Genomic DNA, 15,780 nt, shown 5'->3' on the forward strand with positions numbered 1-15,780 from the left:
GAGACAAAGGAGCCTACTATTTATCACAAGGGCAGTTGGGGGGGTCATAGCAGGAACTAATATTTCCTTGTGACTCTATGGGCTGTTATCTAGGATATACACTTGAGGGAAGGGTCAATATCAGTTCAAGGTCACTGCAGGCAACTTGGCTACCCCAAATGGATGCCAAGTCAGCAGCATTATGAAGTAGTTTAGCTAAACTCTCAACAGCAGTCAATCTTTTTCAAAACTGCATGGTCAGAAGTGAGAGTTAGTCACTATTGTGTGTCCACTAAAAATCTAGTCTAGTCGTAAAAGTACCAACTCAATTATTATGAACTCAAGCACTATGTCTTATTTAGAATAAATTATTTTGACTGAAAGTAGAATTATACATGTATTTTCTGTACAAATTTTGCTTAGCAATAACATATCAAATATTAGCCATCACAGAAACATGTTGGAAAAACAATTATTCATAATGGTACATTGAAGCTGAGATGAGCAATGTTTCTGTGTTTTTCAAATATTGGAGTTAAGTGAATATTGGATCTATTACTTCACAATACATATTTCAAATTTAATCGAGAAAAAAGCTTAACTATTTCATTTTAGAGTAAAATTATATTTAAAACGGGCTTCCCCTCTGAAATTAAGGAGCTAGAAACTCACAGCCTATAGATCCATTCTGAAACAAGTGGCTCAATTGAAGAATTCTATGTTTTAATTCCACCCTAAACATATGTACTTTTGGTACTATCTCACCTGTCTTTTTTGCTTATGTAACTTCTGAGCCAATGTCCTCAATAGCATAAGGAAAGGAACTCTGGTGATCCCATGCTCTCCATTCCCCTAGGGGTCCTAGGATAATAGGTAACAGATGTAACAGTGACTGTGCCCATTACCCTCTCACCATAATTGCAAAACTACTTCAATACAATTATCATCATCAGTAATAGCAACAACAACACTTTTGCTGGTACATTTAGCAAAACTGATAAAAAGCTTAATATGTATTATCATGCTCACCAGCATTTTGCAACAACTCTAAAATTGTTACGGCTCTAAAAATTTTTTGTCTTGAGAAAAAAAAAGAATGAGAGTTGATGAAGGTATCAATATTTTATTGATATTTATTCATTTATATTTATTATATTATGATTTTTAGTGTATGCCTAAAATGCCTAAACCACCACTGCCTCTCAGAATTCTGATATTGATGTGGCAGAGAGCAATGCTAAGTTGAATGGGTTGAACTTTGAGTGATCAAGATCTACAGTGTACCATCCATGGTCTCTAATGCAAAACATGAATAACGCTGTCCAAGAAAATTGTCAGTTTCTTGATTTCTTGATAATTAGTATTGTACATTTTTCTCTTGCCTTACATTACATTGCACATTACATTGCATATATCCTCTTAAAAAAAAATTCATCAGCAGTGATTGTAGTCACTACCACAGATTTATATTAATGTCTTTTCTTTTTAATTTTCAAACTGTAACTGAGTTGCCATGATTACTAAATAGCTCTAGAGAATATACTATTTTACTTGTTGCATGGCATTTTGATAATTTAAAGACATTTACTTAAGTCCACTAATGTAGTTGGCTATGTCTAATGAGGCTAAAGAGTTTTTCACTTACTAAGCAGGTCAACTTCAAACGTTTCTGAAGAAATAGACTTTACCTTTCATTCTGGCCAGCTTTCTCACAAATATGTGTTTCTTATTAAAAAAAAAAATTGATTATGGATCAATGCAATTACATCATCAGTATTTGGAAAACAAACCAAAGCTCAGATCATTATTAAATTCTCTAACTGGAACAGCACAGCACAAAGTATAAGTTAGTAAATTGGAAAATGAATGAACCCAGTATCTGAATTGAAATACTTTGTATAGTTGTCATCCACAGAATTCCTTAAGTACACAACTCTAATTTTTTTCTTAATACTCTTTTCTTTAGCATTCTATAGCTTTCTAGACAGAACAAGGGCCCTATTGTTCTTGTTTTCTTTTATTTTAATAAAGCATAAACTTACTTCTTTTTCCAAAAATAAAGTCCCATATTTATTATTCTTAAAATGTTTTTATTATACACAGATACCCAGAAAAAACTAGTTTTTTTTTCTGAAAAATTGAGGAAAGAAATAAGTCATAAAAAATATTGAGATATATCTTACCAAATAAAACCCCATATTTCTTCTTTAATTGGAAGCTTAATGATATTTTTAAAGACAAGTAATTTTGTTGATCAGCCCAAATCTTCAGAATTAAGCAAATACCGGGGTGCCTTGGTGGCTCAGTCAGTTAGACCTCTGCCTTCAGCTCAGGTCATGATCTTGGGGTCGTGGGATCATAGGGCTCTCTGCTCAGCAGGGAGTCTTCTTCTCTCTCTCTCTCTCAAGTAAATAAATAAAATCTTAAAAAAAAAAAAAAGAAAGAATTAAGCAAATACCTTAGGCAGACTAGCCCGCTTTGCATTGGCACTAAATGGTTGATATATTTTAGTAGTAATATTTCAAAGTGTGACTGGCCTTGGGGAAATGATCCCAGGGACATTAGAAGGAACTACTGTTAATTAAACAACTGTTTTATCTCATAGGGGAGAATACTGAATTTTCATGGAATTATCTATATTTTCTTTAAGTTATAATGACTGCAATTCAATATGTATTTCTCAATAATAGATATTTTCTGATGGTCCATTGTGCACACTGGTCAAGTCCCTCAGGATTACAATCATTAATATGCCAAGACTATGTGAGGAACATAAATTTTAATTTTCCCCATAAGATTTTTGTGTTTTGTGTGGAATACATTTTGGTCGAATACTGATAAAAGAGATTTGTACCATGTCCTTGAAACTTGCATGATTTTTAAATTTCAATTTTTATTTCATTTTTAAATGTTATTTTAAACATAAATTTTCCTAATAATAATCTTTTTCAAATGATTAAACACATCAAGTTAGGCTGATAATCAACATGTATTTTATTGTTGTCTTAAGCCCTAAATAGTTTAGCTGTTGGTTTGTTTTAATATGAGAATATTATAAACAGTACCAAGATTCATATACTGTTCCATGGAAGCAGTATCTTATAGTATCTAACATGGTGAATGCCATAAAGAAGTAAGTAATTTTTCTTTCTTTTTTAGTACTTGGAATGTTTTACCCCTGGAATTTCTAAGATTATTTCATTTAGTAAGTAGAGACATCATTATTCTTTGCAGTGTTTTGTAATGAACTAACAAAACTATGGAAATCACTCTATTTTATTATACTGTATTTGTTGTAGAACCAACTCATAAATAAATATAAGCTTAAAATACTTACAAATTAGCACAGTGGGAATGATTCCTAAAAATTCTAATGAAATCTTAGGGGGACAAAAAGTCTTGAAAAGGCCACAGGAGTATAAGGTTAATCTATGCGGGAGCAGTGGGTATAACAAATAGATAGAAAACTTCATCACTTCCTAGTTTTACTTCCTTCCAGAAAAGATATATAAAGTTTCCTGCTACATTTGTAAAAATTAAAGGAATATTCCTTAATCCTTATTTTCCAAGTAAGTGAACTAACAATGAGATGATGGTTTAAAGTATTTTTTTAGTCTTCGATTGGATACATCCACCTTTAAAATAAGTAAGACAAATCTCCAACCATTTCAAAGAAAAAGTTATAACAAAATGTATTTTATCTATCTTTTTTTATTTAAAATCAGTTTAATTAACATATAGTGTATAATTAGTTTCAGAGGTAGAGTTTAGTGATTCATCAGTTGCATACAACACCCAGTTCTCATTACATCAAGTGCCCTCCTTAATGCCCATCACCCATTTAGCCCATCCCCCCACCCACCTCCCCTCCAGCAACCCTCAGTTTGTTTCCTCAGCAACCCTCCTGTTTGTTAAAAGTCGTTAAGTGCCTGACTTCGACTCAGGTCATGATGCCATGGTCCGGGGATCAAGCCCTGTGTCGGGCTCCCTGTTCAGCGAGGAGCCTGCTTCTCCCTCTCCCTTTGCCCCTCCCCCTGCTGTGCTCTCTCTGTCAAATAAATAAATAATCTTTAAAAAAAAAAATCTCTTAAGTCTCTTATGATTTGTCTCCCTCTCTGATTTTGTCTTATTTTACTTTTCCTTCCCTTCCCCTATGTTCCTCTGTTTTGTTTCTTAAATTCCACATATGAGTGAAATCATATGATATTTGTCTTGTGTTTGATATATCTTACTTCATACTTGTACCAAATAAATAACTATGCATCATATAAAGGATATAGTTATAAATTGGGCAAGAAAATCAGTGGAAAATGGTGCATTACTAAATTCATACATCAGGCTTTTGTTTTATTTTTTTAAATATTATTTATTTATTCATTAAATTATTTATTTATTTATTTGAGACAGGGAGAGAGGGAGAGTGGGGGTAGTGGCAGAGGGAGAGAGAGAGAGAGAGAGAATCTCAAGGAGGCTCCATGCTGAGTGCAGAGCCTGACATGAAGCTCAATCTCATGACCCTGAGATCATGAGATGAGCTGAAATCAAGAGTCAGTCGATTAACTCACTGAGCTACCCAGGTGCCCCTTGTTTTTTAAAAAAAATTAAATGAAAGTTTTATAAGATCTCAACAAGAAAAACTGTGAAAATCAGCTTGTCCAAACATATGGTGAACTTCAATGGAGTTTTTTCTAAATTATCTGTTCCTAAATGAGTATCACTTTCTCAACCCGCATACACATACAAAATTCAGATAAAATACAGTGTAAGCTCACTGTATAAGTGTCCAAATGCCACTCTACAGTAGTCTAGCTCCTTACCAATTCCTAATGTCACGTACAATGCAGTCCTTGACTATATATTACTGCCACCTTGTGGGTAGTTCATCATAACTATCTTAGCCAAAAATTTTCCAGTTGTATTTTTGGATTTGCCTGAAAACAAATCAAAGATTCTTTTCTGATAGATTTTTTTTGGTTCATCTATGAAGTGACAGGCACTGTGCTAAGTAGCAGGTTTGAATATTAAAATAGACACAGATCCCATTTCAAAAAGATTACATAGCAATTCTCACTTGATGAAATTTCATTTTGAAAGAGTAAAGAATGAACACATGTCAGTAAAAGAGGGTGTCTAGTAGCTCTTGAATAAAGATAAAATATGACCTTACATTTGTCTAGGTTTTGGTCCATAGATTTCAGTTTCAGATTTTAACGTGTGAGTCAATCCAGAGGATATCAAGCTCTTAGAGGATGATGAACACAAATTAAACTCATCCGAATATAGTGTGTAAATGTGAAAGGTACGTAAACATTAAAGGTGTGTAAAATACTATTTGTGTGCTTTATACTGAGGGATAGATCCTTTTCTTTTACTTTTTTAAATTTGAGGATAGTTGACACACATTTTTTTTTTAAGTAAATTCCTCCCAATGTGGGGTTTGAACTCATGAACCTGAGATCAAGAGTCGCATTCCAAGAATCATTTCTAAGGATTCATGTGATTAGATTGAGCCAACTCAGATTGCTCAGAATAATCTCCCATCTTAAAGTCTTTAGCATTTTTACACCTACAAAATGCCTTTTTTCCATATGAGGTAGCATATTCACAGGTTTTGGGGATTGGGGCATGGACATCTTTGGGGAGCCATTATTCTTCCTGCCATATTGATTTGTCAAAAAATAATATGGAATTCATAAAATTTCTAATTAAAGTGCAATTCATAATTTTTAATAACATCAAAAAATAATGACTTAACTATTCATCCCTAGAATTTAAAAAAAAAAGGCAAATTAAACCCAATGAAAATGGGAGGAAATAACAAAGAAAACATCAGAGATTAATGAAACAAAATACATGTATAGAGGAGAGTATTAGTGGAGCCAACAGTGATTCTTTGAAAAGAATTAAAATTTGGCAATACTCTACCAAGATATACTCAGAAAATAAAGTGAATAATATTCTAAAAACGATAATGAATAATAAATAACAAAAATAAAAAGTAAATAAAAGGTATCTCCCTTCAGGTATTCCAATAAAAAAAGAATAAGCATCAAATGAAGATAACAATATGATGAATAAAATTTTAAAACCCTGAGGAAAAAAATAAAACTTTCTAAGGCTGACTCAGGAAGAAAAAGATAATTGAATTAGACAATTTTTTAAAGAATGAATCAGTAGTCAAAAGAAATCCCCGCAAAATATAGAACCAGATGTCTTCACCAGAAATTTCTACCAAACAATTAAAAACAAATACACACATGTAATCAAATTTTTCACAAACTGTTTTTGTGTGTAAATAATGGAAGAGATGTTAGTATTATAAAATTATTTTATTAAGCTGAATCACTTTTAAAACCTAATTCCAATAAATTCTGTACTAGGAAGGAATATTACAAATTTTATTCTTAAACATCAACGTAAAGATCCAAAATTAGCTATTAGGAAAAATAATTCAGTAATGCATAAAAATGATAACATAAAATGATCAAATTTGACATTAGAAAACCAGTCAATGTAATTTACCATTTTAAGAGATTAAACGTAGGAAATCATGATATCTTTTCATTTAGTGCACACAAAGAGTTTGATTGTATTTCAGTCATTCTCTATAAAAACTCTCAGTAAACAATCTATTGATTATAATCATCTATTGCTATTATCTATTGCTATGTCGCAAATTACCTCAATACTTAGAACAGTAATAAACATTGATTACCTCACAATTTCTGTGGTTTCGGAATTCAGTTTATCTGGGAAGTTTTGGCTCAAAGCCATTAATTAGGTTGCACTCAAGATATGCTCTCACTTGTACGTGGGATCTAAAAAAGCTAAGCCCATGGAAACCGAGTAGAATGGTGGTTGCCAGGGGCAGAGGGAGGGTGGGGTGGGGAGGGAAGATGTTGGTAAAAGGGTATAAACTTCCAGTTATGAGGTGGAATAAGTTCTGGAGAGCTAATGGTGACTATAGTCAACAATATTGTATTATATACTCGAAAGTTGCTGAGAAAGTAAATCTTAAATGTTCTCATCACATGCACACAAAGAAGATAATTATGTGTGGCGATGGAGGTGTTAACTAACTCTCCTGGAGTAATCATTTCACAAACTATACGTGTATCATATCATCACATTGTACACCTTAAACTTGCACAATGTTATATGTCAGTTATATCTTAGTAAAGCTGGAAAAAAAGATTTCGGCTAAGACTGCAGCCATCTGAGACTGGGCTGGGGCTAGCTGATCGGCTTCTCGATGGCTAACATGCATTGCTGTTTAGTTGGTTGCGACTGTTGGCAACTTGCCGTGTAAGTCTTTCCATAGGGCTGCTCTGAGTTCTCATGACATATCAGCTGGCCTCTCCAAGAACAGTGATTCTAAAGAGCAAGATGCAAGACCCAATATCTTCTTTTTAATTTAATCTTTGTATTTTTTTAACAAGAGCTTTTTTTATTGATGTATATTTGACAATTAAGAATTGTATATTTTTAAGGCATACAATTTGATGATTTGATATACATATAGGTTGTGAAATAATTGCCACATTCAAACTAATTAACATATCCATCCCTTTTTTATTGCAAACTTGTAGATCACCCATTGCCGTTGTTTCTGCAATGTAGGAAGGAACTACACAAGGACCTGAACAGCAGGAGATGGGGATTATTGGGGGCTATTTTGGAGGGTGGTTACTACAAAAGGCAGCTTTCTTAATTTAATTTAATAAAGTGTATCTACTTAAAAAAAAAAGCTAAGGGAATCATAAGACTTGACATGAAATCTTGGAATATTTTTCTGTGTGATGCAGTAAGGTTAAGTTAAAAAACACCAAAAGATAAAAAGGTTAGAGTGAAGGAAAAATTGATGCTATTTGCAGAAAATAGTATATGTATAATTCTAGACACTTTGGCTTTTCATTATATGTCTCTCCATGGAGATATGGATATATGGGCATACCTTGATCATTTTGCTTTGCTTTATTGCACTTTGCAGATACTGCATTATTTTTATTTATTTATTTTTTTGAGAGAGAGTGAGTGGGGAGAGGGGAGAGGGAGAGAGATAATCTTAAGCAGGCTTCACACCCAGCGTGGAGCCTGATGCGGGGCTCAGTCCCACAACCCTGAGATCATGACCTGAGCCAAAATCAAGAGTAAGGCACTTAACCAACTACACCACCCAGGTGCCCCTGCATTTTTTTTTTTTTTTTTTTTACAAATTGAAGGTTTGTGGCAACCCTGCATTGAGCGAGTCTGTCAGTGTCATTTTTCCAACAGCATTTGCTCCTTTATGTCTCTGTGTCACATTTTGGTAATTCTCAAAATATTTCAAACTTTTTTCATTATTATTACATTGTGGTGATCTGTGATCAGTGATTACTACTTGCTGAAAGCTTGGATGATGGTTAGTATATTTTAGCAATAAAGTATTTTTTAATTAAGGTACATACATTACTTTTCTAGGCATAATGTTTTTGCACACTTAATAGACTACAATATAGTATAAACATAACTTTTATAGGCACTGTCAAACCAAAATTTATTTGACTTACATTATTGCAACATTCACTTTCTTATGGTGGCCTGGAACCAAGCCCCGCAATATCTCCAAGGTACGCCTATAAATGTATCTGTGTCTGATAGATATAGATAATTAACAAAGAATATAATATACCCAACTCAGATTTTCAGTTCAATTATTTTTTGATAATCTTATATAACTACACACACACACACACACACACACACACACACACACACAAAAGAAAATACTAAATTCTTCCACAGAGTTTCCTCATGGCTTTTATAGTCAATTTCCCTCCCCCTAAGGCAACCAGTTTCTGATTTCTATCACCATAGATTTTTGTTTGGTACTCTAAAAGTTCCAGTAAATTGAATCACATAGTGAATGGGATTTTGAGTCTGTATGCTTTCACTCAACTAAATGTTCATCACGAGGGTGAGGGAGTCAGTTGTTCATTCTATCTTTAGTGGTATTATATGAGTAAACCAAAATCTGTTTATTCGCTTGTTAATGAGCATTGGGCTTGTTTCTAAGTTAGAGTATGATGACTTTTTATAAACATTCATGTACATGTCTTTTTGCATATTGTATATTTTATATTTATTTTCTTTCTTCTTGGGTAAACATCTAAGAGTGGAATTTCTGGGTGAAAGGGTCATAGTATGTTTAAACTTATAAGGAACTATCAAACCATTCTGCAATGGTTATAAATTTATGAGAATCCCAATTTTTCACGTTCTCAGCACCATTTGATTTTTAGTATTTTTTTATTTTAGTCAAATAGTTCTTTGAAGATGAAGGGAATAACCAGAATGAGTGGAGACACTCTTTCATAGGTCTTTCATTTCCTTTTCTCCCAACCTCACAATGTTTATTTACACAATTTCTACCATCTATTTCACCACAATTTATACAGAAGAGAGAGCAGAGGCCATCAAAAGGAATGAGATCTTGCCATTTGCAACGACATGGATGGAACTGGAGGGTATTATGCTAAGCGAAATAAGTCAATCAGAGAAAGACATGTATCATATGACCTCACTGATATGAGGAATTCTTAATCTCAGGAAACAAACTGAGGGTTGCTGGAGTGGTGGGGGGTGGGAGGGATGGGGTGGCTGGGTGATAGACATTGGGGAGGGTATGTGCTATGGTGAGTGCTGTGAATTGTGTAAGACTGATGAATCACAGACCTGTACCTCTGAAACAAATAATACATTATATGTTAAAAAAAAAAAAAAAAGAAGAAGAAGAAATGAAGAAGATAGCAGGAAGGGAAAAAGGAAGGGGGGGAATTGGAGGGGGAGACGAAGCATGAGATACTATGGACTCTGAGAAACAAACTGAGGGTTCTAGAGGGGAGGGGTGTGGGGGGATGGGTTAGCCTGGTGATGGGTATTAAAGAGGGCACATATTGAATGGAGCACTGGGTGTTATACACAAACAATGAATCATGGAACACTACATCAAAAACTAATGATGTAATGTATGGTGATTAGCATAATGTAATAATAAAATAATAATAAAAATAATAATTTAAAAATAATAAAAAAATAAATAAAGGTTTGAAGTTAGAAGAAACTAAAAAAATTTAAAAAATAAAAGAAAGGAAAAATATTATATATATATATATATATGAGGACAGCCTGACCTCAAAGCCCAACTCCACACCTTTGTACCTATAATATTGGGAAATTATTTAAGAAGTCTGTTTTTAAGTTTCCTGCTGTCTGTAATGAGGATACCTATACTAATTCAGAGAATGGTCATAAAAATTAAATGAGGTCGGGGCGCCTGGGTGGCTCAGTCATTAAGCGTCTGCCTTCAGCTCAGGTCAGGGTCCCAGGGTCCTGGGATCAAGCCCCGCATCGGGCTATCTGCTCAGCAGGAAGCCTGCTTCTCCCTCTCCCACTCCCCCAGCTTGTGTTCCCTCTCTCGCTGTGTCTCTCTTTCTCAAATAAATAAAATCTTAAAAAAAAATTAAATGAGGTAATATATATAAATTGTCAAACACGTATCTTGCAAATGGTAAACACAAAATATTAGCTACTATTATTGGCCATTTATCATCATCATTGACATTATTATTAAAAGATTATTATAACTGGATTATTTGTTTTTTGGGTGTCAAGTTTGGTAAGTTCCTTATAGATTTTGGATACAAAACCTTTATCAGATATGTCATTTGCAAATATCTCCTCCCATTCAGAAGGTTGCTTTTTAGTTTTTTGATTGTTTCCTTTGCTGTGCAGAAGCTTTTTATTTTGATGAAGTTCCAATAGTTTTTTGTTTGTTTGTTTGTTTGTTTGTTTTGCCTTTTGCTTTTGTTTCCTTTGCCTCAGGAGATGTGTCTAGTAAAAAGTTGCTATAGCTGGGAACACCTGGATGGATCAGTGGGTTAAGCATCTGCTTTTGGCTCATGATCTCAGGGTCCTGGGATCGAGCCCCACATCAGGCTCCCTGCTCCTCTCCCTCTGCTCCTCCCCCCTGCTTGTTCTCTCTCTCTCTCTCTCAGATGAATAAATAAAATCTCTTTAAAAAAAAGTAGCTACAGCTAATGTCAAAGAGGTTGCTGCCTGTGTTCTCCTCTGAGATTTTGATGGTTTCCTGTTTCACATTTAGGTCTTTCATCCATTTTGAATTTATTTTCATGTATGGTATAAGAAAGTGGTCCAGTTTTATTCCTCGGCATGTTGTTTTATCTTAATACTGTTGCCAGGGGTGAGTTAATCTTTATCTCAAATCAAACATTGTAAGTACTAGAAGCACTGATTTTACTATGATAAATGTTTGTTTGTAATTGTTCTACCCTGAGATGTTCATAGTTTTCTAAGTTAATACTTTAATTCAAAAATTAAAATAAAGGTTATACCACTTTATTTCCCAAATGAGGGAGGAAGAGTTTTATTTCAGGTGGTTCCTTTACACCACATTTTAAAGAGGCTCATGATTTTCCATCTTAAAAACACAATGAATAACAATAATAAATAATCTTATCCTGCCCTCTGTTCTTCTCCAGGTATCACCCTGTCTTTCTCCTAGTTTTCATGACCAAACTTCTGCAACATGTTGCTCCCATTGGTTTCTTTCATTTCTTAATTTTTATTTACTCATAAATAACTCAGTCTGGTTCATGCTCTTAGCTGTCTTTGCTTTGCTGTGCAGAAACTTTTTTTATCTCATGCAGTCCAACTTGTTTATTTTTGCTTTTCTTGCCTGTGCTTTCAGTGTCATATCCAAAAAATTATTGCTAAGACCAATGTCAAAGAGGGATATTATTCAGCCATAAAAAAGAAGGAAATCCTGACATTTATGACAACATGGATGGACATGGAGGGCATTATGCTAAGTGAAATAAGCCAGAAACGGAAGGACAAATACTATATGATCTCAGTTATGTGGACTCTAAAAAAATTGAACTCATAGAAACAGAGAGTAGAATGAATGGGAGAAATGAAGAGATGTTGGTCAAAGGGTACAAGCTTTCAGTTATAAGATGAATAAGTTCTGGGGGTCTAATGTATAGCATGATGACTATAGTTAATAATACTGTATTGTATACTTGAACTTTGCTAACAGCATATCCTAAGCATTCTCATCACACGCAAAATGATAACAATGTGTGGTAATGTATGTTTTCATTATCCTAATTGTGGTAAGTATTTCATAATGTATACTCATATGTAATTGTCATATTGTATACTTAAATATATGCAATTTTATTTGTCAATTATATCTCCATAAAACTGGAAAAACAAAATAAGAAGAAAATGTGTTAGGTTTGAAGAATGAGGATCCTTGAGAATGAAAGAGTTTTTACACTTCCTGAGTACATTGCAAAAAACACATTTTTCACAGTTTTGACAAATTGTTTTAATTAGTTGCATTAAAATTTTGGAATTCCTTGATCAGGCCTATTTATTTATGTTGTTAATTTAAACACCAATAATAAATAAAGTGAAAACCATCTGTGGTGTTTATAGAGCCTTCTCTGGAGCCCTGCACTGTGTCTATGATATCACAAAGATCTGGACAGGCACTGTCCATTTGAGGAGTTTAAAGATTACTACAGTAAATATTCATAAATCCAATAATTATTTCAATTGCATGATGGAAATCCACTAGAAACTTCTTTTTTTACATATTGAAACATAAGTGATGTAATCTCTGGAAAATGTGTTCAAAAAATGAAAACCAGGGGCACCTGGGTGTCTCAGTCGGATAAGTGTCTGCCTTTGACTCAGGTCTCGATCCCGGGGTCCCGGATGAAGCCCTGCATTGGGCTCCACGCTCAGCAGGGGGCCTGCTTCTCTCTCCCTCTGCCTCTCCCCCAGCTTGCTCTCTCTCTCTCTCTTTCTCTCAAATAAATAAATAAAATCTTTAAAAAAATGAAAATCAAATTTACATCGAATGTGCATTGTTGTATTTCTGAAGAAATCCCTCTTGAGAGAAATCTAATTAACCTGTGCAGTAAATGCAATCCCTATAGTCTTTAGTCAGAATAAAAATACTGCCTATTCCATGACCAATTTGGAATTGTAGAAGGTCTAGAAGCCCAACAAGGAAAAGAAAATTCACCTTGTGAATAGGTATGTTCTCCTATTCATAATTTCCTGTAAAATTACCCTGAAGTTGTGGAAAGGAGATTCCATTAGTTTTGGTTTCCATGGATTTTAGCTGCCTAATCATTGGCTTATTCTTTTCAAATCTAAATGAGTAAAAATATGTATGAAATTAAATAGATAAATGGCTGGAAATATACTCCCTTCCAAATTCTTAACTGTGGCTTTAAGAAAAGCATGGAATTTAGAACCTGAATATAGCATGATTATATTTTACTCTTTGCACTTCAGTTTTATGTAACTTCTTTACAATTAGAATACCTTTTTATAATACTTACCTAAAACCCCGTGTATAAGGTTAGAATATCAGTAAGATAAAAACAAAACAAAACAAAAAAGATTCTGTAACTTAAAGCCTTTGTTTTCTTTAAATTTCTGTGAATATACCATAAGATCTAGAACTCAAAATCAGGAAGAAATACTGCATCCATTTTAACTGGGCGTTTATTTAGAAAGATTTAACAAAAGGAACCCAAATGACTAGGTTCTCATGTAAGACCACAGATCCTAGGAAAGCTCCTTCGCTAAGGTTTGATAGACAACCATGCTAAGTGACTGGATTCCTTCAGTATTACCTGTCCTCTCTGTTGTCGCCACGGATGTCTGGCTCTGCGCCAACAATGAGTGGCAATCAGTCCGTCTGTACCACATTCACATTTGTAGCTTTTTCCTCTCTAGCCGAGTTACAGCCTGTGCTCTTTGTTGTGTTCTTAGTCATTTACTTGTTTACTGTGGGAGGAAACCTCATCATCATCTCCCTGATCTGGGTCATCCCTTCCCTGCACACTCCCATGTATTTCTTCCCGGTTAACCTCTCTTTTCTGGAGATGTGCTACATTACCAGCGTGGTGCCTCGGATGCTAGTGCACCTGCTGGTGGCGACCAACACCCTAAGCGTGGGTGGCTGGGCAGCTCGGATGTACATATTTGCCATCTTGGGACTGACAGAATGCTGCCTGCCAGCAGCCATGGCTTATGACCGCTCTGTAGCTATTTGTTACCCACTGCATTATACTCTCCTGATGGGTCCTTGCGTGTGTTTGAAATTGGCTGCAGCATCTTGGACAACTGGGGTGGTGGTGGAGTCAACCCAGATCACCTGCACCTTCAGTCTGCCCTTCTGTGGAACAGGAAAGATTCATCACTTTTTTTGTGACATCATGCTTGTAGTGAAACTGGCTTGTGCTGATACCTCCCACATTGAGACTGTGATGTTCGCTGTCTCCGTGCTCTTCATTATGACTCCCTATTTGCTCATCCTGTGCTCCTACCTGCGAATTCTTGTAACCATCATGAGAATCCCCTCAGCAACTGGCAGACGCAAAGCTTTCTCCACCTGTTCATCTCATATCCTGGTTGTTTCTCTGTTCTATGGCACTGCCTTGCTCACTTATCTTCAACCAAAGACTGCACACACTCCAGAAACAGACAAAGCAACTGCACTCATGTACACAGTGGTCACACCTGCTCTGAATCCTGTTATCTATACCTTGCAGAACAAGGAAGTAAAGGAAGCCTTTCAAAGGGTAACACAGAGGAATCCTCTTAGACAAATGGCCTAAACCGGCCATAGTAGATGAAACTTACACAAATAGAAAAGTCACCTGACGTTTTATGATCCTTCTACCAATATACATTGTCCTTAAAGTATTTATTGCATCCAACTGGGAAACACTTGCAAATATTGTACATTTTTCTTTTTCTTTTTTTTTTAAGATTTTATTTATTTATTTGACAGAAAGACACAGCGAGAGAGAGAATACAAGCAGGGGGAGTGTGAGAGGGAGAAGCAGGCCTCCCCACTGAGCAGGGAGCCCGATGTGGGGCTCGATCCCAGGACCCTGGGATCATGACCTGAGCCGAAGGCAGATGCTTAACGACTGAGCCACCCAGGTGCCCCAATATTGTACATTTTTCAAAGCGTTTAAGCAAAAGACAGCTATGCTGTAGGATCTTTAAAATATTTATCTTTCATTCAATCAATAAATTACCAAGCATTTCTTGTGTCCTGGACAGTATTCATTTTTTCCTTCTCCATTGGTACTAAGATTAAGGTTCGTACCCCTTACACCATTTTACTGGGGAACATGAAATATTCTTGTGGGAAAAAGTTAAACATGAATAGGAAGTAATCAGTACACTTTTGGTGTCAAATACATGCAATTAGAATTTAAGTTCTTAAGTGGCGTATGCTTCCTTAATCACTTAGCTCTCTATACTTAATAATCATGCATCTTAAATAATCAACTGTTAATAAATACTGGTGAGTGATATACACTATAACACAACTCTAAGTATTTAAACTACCTAAGTGTTTAAAGTGTCTAACTTGTAAATCTGATGGGATCCTGATTCTTTATCCAAAACTAGATTCTTCCTTTGCTCTTATTCACTTAGTGTTTGGTTTTTCATATGAATGAAGTTTTAGAGAAATTTCTCCTTACGTGACATTCACTCTTGTTACTCCCACTGTAAACCTTTTTTAAATGTATGGGTTTGAATAGAATTTCCTTTAAAGACTGCCCATTTATGCTAGGTAATTAACTATTATATATAATTTTTAATTTTTTATTGTTATGTTAATCACCATACATTACATCATTAGTTTTAGATGTAAAACTATTATATTTTTGATCCCCAAATAATGAAGAACAAGAC

The 15,780-nt window shown here is 34.8% G+C and overlaps 1 protein-coding gene across 1 annotated transcript; it reads left to right on the forward strand.

Annotated features, from left to right (window-relative positions):
* Positions 1 to 13,742: 13,742 nt before the first annotated feature.
* LOC116642603 (olfactory receptor 10C1-like) lies at positions 13,743 to 14,684 on the forward strand. Its single transcript, XM_032421083.1, has one exon. The coding sequence runs from the start codon at positions 13,743 to 13,745 to the stop codon at positions 14,682 to 14,684; it is 942 nt and encodes a 313-aa protein (XP_032276974.1).
* Positions 14,685 to 15,780: the final 1,096 nt, after the last annotated feature.

Source organism: Phoca vitulina, unplaced genomic scaffold (genome assembly GCF_004348235.1).
Source record: "Phoca vitulina isolate PV1807 unplaced genomic scaffold, GSC_HSeal_1.0 scaffold23, whole genome shotgun sequence".
In the NCBI taxonomy this organism is placed as follows: domain Eukaryota; kingdom Metazoa; phylum Chordata; class Mammalia; order Carnivora; family Phocidae; genus Phoca; species Phoca vitulina.

Bases quoted from the DNA above. Each gene is read 5' to 3' on its own strand.
- LOC116642603 (XM_032421083.1), top strand. From the start codon at position 13,743: ATGAGTGGCAATCAGTCCGTCTGTACCACATTCACATTTGTAGCTTTT.